This window comes from Temnothorax nylanderi, unplaced genomic scaffold, assembly GCF_030848795.1.
Source record: "Temnothorax nylanderi isolate EJ_2023f unplaced genomic scaffold, tnyl_v1.0 TNYL_tig0192_pilon, whole genome shotgun sequence".
Lineage (NCBI taxonomy): Eukaryota > Metazoa > Arthropoda > Insecta > Hymenoptera > Formicidae > Temnothorax > Temnothorax nylanderi.
In genome coordinates, this window is record NW_027249254.1 from 90001 (window position 1) to 101294 (window position 11294).

General features: G+C 39.9%; 1 protein-coding gene, 1 long non-coding RNA gene and 1 pseudogene across 2 annotated transcripts in view; 2 read left to right on the plus strand and 1 right to left on the minus strand.

The window, feature by feature from the left end:
* The window catches only part of LOC139778685 (uncharacterized), a 1107-nt gene extending 792 nt beyond the window's left edge, over window positions 1-315 (plus strand). The window contains exon 2 of the long non-coding RNA XR_011719639.1: window positions 150-315. This is a non-coding gene — a long non-coding RNA (uncharacterized lncRNA). The remainder of the gene's footprint in view (window positions 1-149) is intronic.
* Window positions 316-4162: 3847 nt separating this feature from the next.
* LOC139778683 (uncharacterized) lies at window positions 4163-5198 on the plus strand. Its single transcript, XM_071716751.1, has 3 exons — window positions 4163-4609; window positions 4689-4789; window positions 4902-5198. The coding sequence occupies exons 1-3, from the start codon at window positions 4494-4496 to the stop codon at window positions 5009-5011; spliced, it is 327 nt and encodes a 108-aa protein (XP_071572852.1). The 5' UTR covers window positions 4163-4493; the 3' UTR covers window positions 5012-5198.
* LOC139778682 (putative nuclease HARBI1) lies at window positions 4398-7117 on the minus strand (annotated as a pseudogene).
* Between the last annotated feature and the right edge of the window lie 4177 nt (window positions 7118-11294).

An 11294-nucleotide genomic window follows, 5' to 3' on the forward strand; every position in this document is an offset into this window, starting at 1 on the left:
AAGTGTTTTTTTTTTGGACGTTTTGGAAAATAAACACGTACCGTAACATGTGCAAACAAATCATCTATTTCAATTCTTATAAACATTTATGACTTGGAACAGAACTTTCAAATGACAAATCAGATGATATTGATATTTTTTTATTGCAGAAAGTACACACATGCGGAATGTGCGAGACAATTCTCGAGGAGGAAGAAATACCGTCCCATAAATGTTGGGCGAATTATCCAGCGATTGTTTGTGACAAAAAAACTTTCTATTTGTACCCCCAATGTGGTAACTAAAATATAAAAGGAATGATATAATATTATTTAAGCGAATGTAACAATTTTAATATCTTATAGAGAATGGAGACATTGTGTGTCGAAGTGCGATTGACGGAGCAGAGTTTTTTGTTACAAAGTCTGATTTTCCGACAAGCGAAGAGCCGCCGAGCCTGACACCGAGCCTGGGGCAAAACCTTGAGGAACTAATAATTGCAGAAGTGTCGGCACGAGAGCTGTTGTGGAACTAAAAAATAAATATAGCAAAACGTGACAAGCGAACTGTACAACAGCTTTGGGAGCAAGTGGCTGTGTGTGTGTGTGTGTGTGTGTGGGTATGTGTGTGGGTGTGTGTGTGTGTGTGTGTGTGTGTGTGTGTGTGTGTGTGTGTGTGTGTGTGTGTGTGTGTGTGTGTGTGTTTTTTTTTAATATAGAGGTCGGAAAAATACTCTTACGTATCATCAGGACTTGATGTTGTGCCTGGGTATGTCGGACTCGGATCTCCTCTACCGACTAAAAAACCTCCTCTGTCATCAGCCTCCGTATCCCCCGCGGTACCACCGTTAGGCATTACTTCACGGGGGGAGGATCTAGCTATTGCTCTTTCTTCTGTATGTCGAAGTTAAGGCTTCATTCTACCTAGTTGTCGAAATCACATCTTCCTTTCTTCAATTGTTTCGATTTTTCGCACGTTCTCTTTCTAAACGACGGAGCTCTTGGAGAACCTCCGTTGCGAAAGAACTTGTCGCCTCCCATGCTTCCTTTGATGAGAGCATAGCTCCAACTAGAGACTCTGGCCGAATTTCTAAATGAACGGTAGCTTCCCAAGCACTGCGTAACAGGTTAAAACGAGGACACGCAAAAAACGCGTGCTCCACATCCTCACTCACTCCGGGGCAGGACGGGCATTCTGGAGAAACATCTAATTTAAATGGATACAGATACGCTCGAAAGCACCCATGTCCTGATATCATCTGTGTGAGGTAGTAGTTAACTTCACCATGTTCGCGGTTTAACCAAACATCTATTTGCGGAATAAGGCGGTACGTCCACCTGCCATTTGTTGCGATGTCCCACGTTTCTTGCCATCGTTGTATGCTTCTCAGTCGTTCTTCAGTTCTGAGCTCTACCGGGCTCATTGAAGTTGATCCCTTTCGTCGGTAGAGAACTCTTCGTTCTTCTGCTAGTACTTCAATAGGTGGCATTCCGGCAATGACACACACTGCGTCTACAGACACGGTGCGGAAGGCACTGGCGACTCTCAGGGCACTCAGCCTATATACTGGCGCAATTTTTCGTCGTGATTCTTGTGTTTTAAGTGCATCACCCCAAACGGAAATTCCATATGTAAGCACAGACGTGACTACTGAAGAAAGCAATGCTCTCTTCTTCTGCTTCGGCCCTCCTATGTTAGGCATTAGCCGTGATAGGGTCGTTCCGACTACCGACGCTTTAGCACCTACATATTCTGCCTGCTGTTTAAAGCTAAGTCGGGCATCAATCATTACTCCTAGGTGCCGGATAAACGGCTGGGATGTTATTTCATGCTCTCCAACTTGCAGTGTGACTGTCTCTAGTTGCTTCCTACTAGTGATAAGCACTGCCTCGGTCTTGTGTTCTGCCAGCTTCAGGCCAACTGAATCCATCCACTGGCTGATCCTCTCGAAGGTGGTGTCAAAGACAAAGTTTATCTCTTCTAAATGTTTCGCGACAATCACAATAGCAACATCATCCACATATGCCACGAGTTTAGCTTCTCTTGGCAATGCTAGTTTCAGCAACCCATCGTACATGATATTCCAGAGGAGAGGGCCCAGAACCGATCCATGAGGTACTCCTCCAGTGACTCTATGTTCTTTCGGACCAATCTTAGTGTCGTATTTTAAGATCCTATCTGTGAAGTAGCTTGCTACCATCCTTCGTAGGTATTTCGGTACCCTCATTTCAGTGAGGGCTCTCATAATACAGTCCCACTTGGCGGAATTAAAGGCATTTTTAATGTCTAGTGTCACCACCAAGCAGTACTTCTTCGTGCCTCTTTTTCATCTGGTCCCGGCAATCGTCTCTTTCGCTGTGCCGACGACAAGATCGATTGCATCCAGTGTGGAGCGACCTTTACGAAAGCCATATTGGTTGCTGGCGAGCAGCGGCTCGACTGCTGCTTCAATTCTTCTGTGAACAATACGTTCTAGTATTTTTCCAGCTGTATCCAACATGCAGAGTGGACGGTAAGATGTTGGTTCATACGGTGGCTTTTTCCCCTTAGGAAGCAGTACCAGTCTCTGTTGCTTCCATTTCCGGGGAAAGATACCTTCTTTAAGGCATGCGCTATACACCTCTAAAAATAGCGCCGGTGCTGTTTTGATAGCTGCCTTCAATGCGATGTTTGAGATTCCATCCAAGCCAGGAGCTTTCGTATTCCCGACTCTATTACACGCTTCCATTAGCTGGTCCTCTGTGATTTGTGGGATCTCCTCTATCTCATGTTGTTCTGTCAGATGGTGAAGCTTCTTTTGTTGGGGAAAAAGCGTAATCACAATCGTCTCCAGGAGCTTCGGACATGTGGGCGATTGCATTGGCTGCCTTTTAAGGTGTGTCATGACTACCTTATAAGGTTTGCCCCACGGGTCGTTTTCTACTTCCTCGATCAGATCACGCCAGAATTGTCGTTTACTATCTCTGATAGCCTTGCGTAAACTTCGGCGTGCTTTTTTGTACTCTGCCACCAGTTCTTCGTAGTTTGACTTCTTGCGGCCACGCTGTGACGCTCTTCTCTTTATAAGACATTCTCTTCGGAGAGTAGCAATGTGGTCGTTCCACCAGTGCATCGGTGGTAGATCATTTATGCCGCGTTTCCGGGGCATACTGGCGTTACAGGCTTCCGTAATCCTCTTCATCAGTTCTTCTGACTTATTTTCAGCATTTCCACTGTTGATTGGCTGAGTATCCATGGCCACGGTGAAAACAGCAGTATCAAAGGCGGATACCTTCCAACCAAGTGTATTAAATTTCTTGTACACCCCTCCAGTAGTTTTTCCAGTGGACACCTCCCACAGTATCGCGCAGTGGTCACTAGCCGTGTAAGTGTCCAACACCTTCCAAAAGCAGTTTTCCTTAGCGAGACTGCTACTGACGAAGGTAAGATCCACAATGGAACTCGCATCACCTCTTACGAACGTTGGTTTGTCACCACTGTTGAGCAGGACCACATCCAGTGTCGACATGACCTCTAGTAGCGCTTCCCCTCGTGCATTTGTCTCCTTGCTGCCCCAGTCCACTGCCCAGGAGTTGAAGTCCCCTGCGATTGCCACGGGAGAGTGCTGCTTCGCATCCTCAGTCAGTCGATCTAGGAAATCCGTGAACTCGGCTAATAGGAGGCTGGGTGGAGCATAACAACTGTAGAAATGGATTCCGTTCAGTTTTGCTACCACATAGCCAGCTTCTGTGCTCTTTATCGTGCTCTAGAAAGGACACTTACCACAGGACCAAATGACAGCTTTAGCAGTGCTATCAGTTTCCCAAGGTTGAGTGGTGAGATGTCTGTATGGCTCGGAGATTATTGCAAGATCTGCCTTCAGTTCGCGCACGGTCTGCATGAGCAGATCGTGCGCAGCCTCACAGTGGTTGAGGTTAAGTTGTACTATTATCATTGCCTTTTACTCTTCACCTTCTGAAGTGCCTTTTTAAAGACTGGGCATCTGCTACTACCAGCTATGTGGGCACAATTCCTCGTGCCATCTTTTTCGAAGCACAGCGCGCATCGAGCTTCTTTCTGACAGGTGGCGGCCTTGTGGCCTTCTTGCCCACACTTGGTACACAGTTTGGACCGGTCCACCTTACTCTTGCATTTAGCGGAGAGATGTCCATAGTGCCAGCACCTAAAGCACTTGGTTGGTCTCTCCACTCTTCTTATTCTGCAGTTGATCCAGCCAATCCTGATTAATATTATATTTATTATACTTATTATTATACTTAATATACTTATTATATTATATTTTAGATTAATATTAATAAATATAGCAAAACGTGACAGGCGAACTGTACAACAGCTTTGGGAGCAAGTGGCTGTGTGTGTGTGTGTGTGTGTGTGTAGAGAGGGGGAGAGAGAAAGTCGTAGAAGAAAACTCAATAAAATTTATGATTTAACAGTACAAAATATATTTTATTATTACAGGCGAATGTTCTGTCGATGAAGTAAAGAGAAAATGGAAAAACTTGAGGGATCGCTACATGAAAATCATCTCCCTTGAGAAGTTGCCAAGTGGATCAGGAAGTAAGCCATCTCGTAGGAAGTGGCAGCATTACGATTTGATGTCTTTCTTACGGGACACTTTTTTGGAAAAAGAGTTAGTATACTTCACAAAAGCATTCACTGAAATATTGGAGACAATTAATATCAATATATTTAATTTCATTATATTTCAGGACAGTTTCAAATATAGCGAGTCGTGATGAAGACCTCAACAACGATGATGTGGAAATCCAAGTGGACGGAGAAGTCAACAATGCCGTTGATGCATCGAGGGGTATGTTTCACTCATAAGGTGTACTATATTTCACTTGTTAGTACTATTACAGCTAGCTACATCAATTTTTCCCAATAATGCAGAATGTATAAAATCATTGTTTCATTTTTAGAATTGAAAAGAAAACGAAAAAATACTGGCTGCAAACAAGACGTAATGAAGCAGATAGCGGTGGCCTCAGACCCCACGACCAGCAATGCCATTGCCAACTCTTATTCTTGATGAAGTTGACAACTTCACTTCGATGGTCGCCAGCCAGCTACGAAAGTTGCCGCAAGTCCGCAGACGCAACATAATGTTAAAAATTCACCAGTTCTTACACACTGAATTATTGCGCGACGACGGTAATAATAATGTATAGATAATCATAAGAATAATAAAACGAAAATAATTTTGGTAGCACAATAAAGCCAAGACGTATTTATTTAAATAGAATAGTTATTATTTAACTGGATCGGGATACCAAGAAACATCAAGTTACGATTATTTGGGAAAGTAGGAAAGAGAAATTGTCGAAAATTAGTTTGCACTGTTAAAAGGTGTAACTTATTACTTTTGCACGTGTAGTATACAAATAACAATTACTAATGGTAAAAAAAAACATTTTTGTGGAGTACATAATATACAAATTATATTACAAATGAAACAAGGTAGTATTCAAATGTAGTATCATTGATCGTTTTGCCATGCCACTGAGCCTTCATTATTGAAATATTTACAAAATTCATCTCTAATGAGCATAGCATCTCGAGTACTTGTATTTGTGCTACATTTAGAGATGTTCCCGAATGCACAACCATCTTCCATAATCATCCTCCACGAACCTTGCATGTGATCACCCTCTGCCGTCTCTCTATCTAGCATACCTGGTAAAATGTAGCTGTTCTCGATGTTACTCCTGCGGAGCCAGTTATGAATGCAAATTGTAGCTTGCACAATCTTCATAGCAGTTTCCACGCTACTAATGATCGGTTTTCGGTAAATTCGCCACTGGCTAGCAAGTATTCCGAAAGAGTTCTCTATCACTCGCCTGGCTCTTCTGAGTCTATAATTAAAAATGTGCTGTTCGGCGGACAAGTTATTCTTTCCAGAGAATGGTCGTAGCAAATATGACTTCAGTGGGAAGGCTTCATCCCCGACAATGCAGTAAGGCAAAGACGGTCCTCCTTTGTAAAAACTGTCCGATTTTGGGATATTTATTTGCCCTGCATCAAGTTGTTGACCCATTCGGCTTTCACGAAAAATGCCTCCATCACTTCGTCTGCTATACGCACCAATATCGACGAACCGGAAAACGTAATTGGCATCACAAATAACTAATAGCACAATGCTGTGACTGTTTTTGTAATTATAGAAATTGGAGCCAGCATTGTCCGGACACTGAAATTGCACAAAGATTATTTCATGTTTTTCACATACTGCAAGGAAATTGAAGTTCGCTCATATTGTTTTTTCTATTTATTTCCCGTTTTCGATATTTGAATAATGCCTGAAAAGAATCGTTATAAAAGTATAACTTACTTGAATAGTTACGTGCTTTCCATCGATTGCCCCAATGCAATGCGGAAAGTCCCATATATATATCTTTAAAATCTTCTGCGATCCTCCGCCAGTCATCTTCGAATAGTCGAGGTGGAAGGACTAAAGGGCACATGTGTTCCCAAATAGTTTTGCACGTTGTAGCAATAATATTGCTTACAGTCGTCAAGCCTATCAAATATTGATACATCATTGAAGACATGGAGTCACCAGCTGCCAGAAATCTGAAACATAATAATTGATGTAATGCAACATTTACATTTATATAATTAAAGTAAAAACCAAAGATGTTTACCGTAATGTTAACATCAATCGTTCTGCTGAACCTATCGGTTCTCGCACGATGTATTGTTTCTCCATATGCGGGCCTACAACGGCTAATAACTCTTCCAATTGTGTGGCTGACATCCGAAAATAATTATGAAACAACAGATCTTCCAATTTTAGTGTTGGCAGTAAGGCATGGTAAAAACCATACTCACAGCGTTTTTTTTAAATTGGCGCAACCCAGAAACGCTTCTTTTTATTAATTTGTTTCTTTTTTTTAGCTAATAACAAAGCTAATGATCCGAGCAGCTTGTCACGTCGGTCTGCTTCTGCATTTTGTTCATTAATTACATGAATGCACTGCAACCACTGATGAATTTTCATTTTCGCAGACATTATTTACTGGTTAAACTGACAACTTTGATAACTGCAACTGAGGTACTAAGGAATTGAGGTTATACCGCGCCTGCCGCGGCATTTCACGCGGCAGACGCGGCAAGCGACATCAGCATCAGAAGCCCCTAGAATCTAGTTCCTTCTGAAGTGCCGCGCTGCCGCGCGCGGCATTTGCCGCGTCCATCAGTAGGCACCTTTAAGGTGCGATTTCACGATGACGCTCGACGCTGGATTCGAGCGTCAAATCTGGTCACGTGATAGATTTCAGCCAATCCAGTGGTTAGGTTATATTTCGCGTCCCTCTGAATCTATCACGTGACCAGATTTGACGCTCGAATCCAGCGTCGAGCGTCATCGTGAAATCGCACCTTTAGCGTTGGTAGCGCGGTAGCGAGCTCCCCGAACGCACCCTGAATACCGGCCATAGTATTTTTATATCTATGCAGATTGGGTCTGAAAATTATTGCCGCGAACATTTCAGTTAGGGCCGGTCTACAATGGATGTTGTAAGTCGTAAATCGTAAGAATTGGCCAATCACAGTTCATTATTCTTCGACCGCAGGAAGAATAATCGACTGTGATTGGTTTATTTTCTTACGGCCTTACAATTATGGCTAAAGGTGAAATTTCATGGGTGAACTCCTCTATTTTATAGTCAATCAGTACGATCTGCTGCTGCTTTTCACTGCCCATGAAATTTCACCTTAAATCTTTGTTACGTGCAATGGCCTTTAAGCTGGATGCACTATTATGTTAGTGCTGGGACCGTATTCTCGAGCCTGCCCTAATGATTTTCGTATACGACTTTCTATTTGAAAAGCATTGAATTTCACATGCGAGTTTCATGAAAACGATTCGAGAATAGGACCCCAGGTCTACAACCTTGCTTTAAAGGGCATTTAAGCTCTAAAGGTGAAATTTCATGGACAGTAAAAAGCAGCAGCAGATTGTACTCGAGTTTCTAGAACTTCTCTATTTTGTAGCTAATCAGTACGATCTGCTGCTGCTTTTCACTGCCCATGAAATTTCACCTTAAGCCGTAAGAAATTGACCAATCACAGTCGAATATTCTCCTCAAATTCCATTGTGATTGGTCAATTTCTTCACTTAGGCGATAGCGATAGCAATAGCGACAAAATTTCCGACGAATTGGCATTTTATATCTATTGCCTTGTAGCTAATCAATCAGCGTTCAGATTTTTGCTGAGACGCGCGTTTCCAGTTTTAATGTTAATTTTAATAAATTAATGTTTAATAAATTATGTTTCCTACCATATTTAGGTTATATTTTGACGCTATCGCTAGCACTATCGCTATCGTCTAGTATTGTGCAAGGGGTTTTAGGATAGAATTTTGTACGTATGTGAATTATCCTTTCATCCGAGAACACTGTTGCTAGTGTCACGTTGATCAGAATCGTGCACATTACCTACAAGATTCGGTAACAGCCAAAACGCGGGCATAACAGCTCTCATCCTTTTCTCTGCGTTGATATAACTTTCTAGAAGTTTTGAAAAATTAATAGAATAAGTTCCATAAATTTGAGAAAAGTATATGTTATAGTGAAAAATGTTTGCGTTAATACATTATGATAGAAAATACCACGTAATTCCGAAAAACCGTATCGCTTGATAACAATGAATGTATCGTAAAAAATAATTAAGGTTGTAAATATAAGACATTCTTTATAGCTTGTAACTGTAATTTTATATTAATATTTGTATTATATGTTACTTTTTATATACTTATCATTTACTAGAAAAATATTTGCTGGACACAATATGTAATAACAATATTTAGCCATAAGACGTACCATTATTATAGTCAAGTTTTTTACTGCTTTCTATACTAAAATAGTAAATAGGTTAACATGACTTATATATTTTGACGTAGAACTACGTCTTTCTCGGGGGGTATGGGGAAATTTGGGGGGCACGACTGCAACGTTTTCTTGCAACGTTTTTATGTAACGTTTTCTTGCAACGTTTTCATGCAACGTTTTCTTTTTCTCGAAAAGTATTAAAGAAAAATATACTTTATTATATAGTTTTTGAAAGCTCTCGATGTAAGCTAAATGTTTTCGCAATTTAATAAATAAATAAATGAATGAATAAATGGATGAATGGATTTAATAAATACATAAATGAATGAATGAATGGATGAATGGATGAATGGATGAATGGATAAATGGGTGAATGGATTTTTTTAAATCTTGAAAAGTATTAAAGGAAAATATACTTTATTATATAGTTTTTGAAAGCTCTCGATGTAAGCTAAATGTTTTTGCAATTTAATAAATAGATAAATGAATAAATGAATGGATGAATGGATTTAATAAATAAATAAATGAATGAATGAATGGATGAATGGATGAATGGATGAATGGATAAATGGGTGAATGGATGAATGGATGAATGAATGAGTGAATGAATGAATGAATGGATTTAATAAATAAATGAATGAATGGATGAATGAATGAATGGATGAATGGATGAATGGATGAATGGATGAATGAATGAATGGATGAATGGATGAATGGATGAATGGATGAATGGATGAATGGATGAATGGGTGAATGGATTTAATAAATAAATAAATGAATGAATGAATGAATGGATGGATGAATGGATGAATGGGTGAATGGATGAATGGGTGAATTGATGAATGGATTTGTTGGCACAAACTGCCGCAAGCAACAACGTAGAACTACGTCAACTGACAGTTGACGTAGCCCTACGTCTAGTTTCCTTCGCTGAATACTTTAACATGAAATAGTACTATATGGTTATCGATATCTGCGTATGCGCATTGCGGACGATTAGGCTTCACTACCTTTCTCTCTTGCACAATTAACGTTTCTCTCTCGCACGATGACGGACACAGACTCGATGTTCAATGCCTCTTCCATATATGTTCTATTCTAATAGACGTAGTTCTACGTGTTGATTGCGGCACAGTTGTTACTGTGCTTGTTTATTATTTGAGTCTTTTTAAAATACTCATTATTCAATATTATATTATTTTGTAGCTTATTGTAAGGATCTCAAAACTATTGCTAAGAATTCAAATAACGGTCAACCTAACATAATTCTATATCATTGTCAGAACATTAAAGACATACCTAAAGCGGGGAGCACACACTTCTGCACAACGCATAATACTTAAGTATAAGAAAACTGATTGGTCTATTTCCTTATGCACATGTGTATGGACCAATCAGTTTTCTTATGCTTACGCATTATGCGTTGTGCAGAAGTGTGTGCTCCCCGCTTAAGGCTGAGTTTCCACTGAGCGCGTCATGCGTCGCGTCATGTGACGTTAACCAATCTAAACATCCCGTCACAAATAATGTAACAAATTACGATGTTTTGATTGGTCGTGACGAATGACGCGACGCGTGACGCGCTCAGTGGAAACTCAGCCTAATAGCGAATTCGGGCGCTTGCACTAGTGCACACTGAGTGCGCACTAAGGCTTGTTCTTAATCAATTATTATATTTACAGATCATCTTAAATACTTCTTAGTCTATAAAATGATTTACACCATCTATATAGATATTACAGATTATTTTATTGGCTAAAAGTCTTTAAATGTGTATTTAAGCGACTTTAAATATAAGAATAGATTATAAACAAGCCTTAGTGCGCACTCAGTGTGCACTAGTGCAAGCGCCCGAATTCGCTATAATTCTTTGGATACAAGTGGCAACTTATGATTCGTATGTATTTGGCCGGAAATGAACGTCTTTTTAAAGAATCTCTATATGAAATCGTTTGTATTTCATATGAAGACTTTTGAAGTGCAATTGAAAAGGTTTGTGAGTCATTCGTTTAATTGTAATTAATTATTTATTTTTACACCATGCATTTAGCCGAAATAGATAAATTAATAAAAGTTTTTATATGGAATCGTTTGTATTTTGTATGAAGAGTTATGAAGTGTGATTAAAAAGGTTTGTGAGTCACCCAAATAATTTTAATTAAATATTTATAAACTCGGTAATTAGCCGAAATATAGATTTTTAGTTATTCATGTTAAAAGAAGAAGGCGCTAGTGTTCCCGAAGGTCCGTCTGCAGTCAGAATTAATATAAACGTTTTAAAAATTATTTTATACTGAAATAAATAAATATACAAGGCAAAGATGCAAAATAAAGGCCATCGCACACAAAATTGCATAGGTTGGATAAGCATAGCATAAGACCGCTGGACCAATGAGCATCTTATGTAAATTGGTAGCTATAAGCGATAGTTGCTAATTAAGTTTGTCACTCATATATTTCCATCTTGCAGAGGACCTCCAT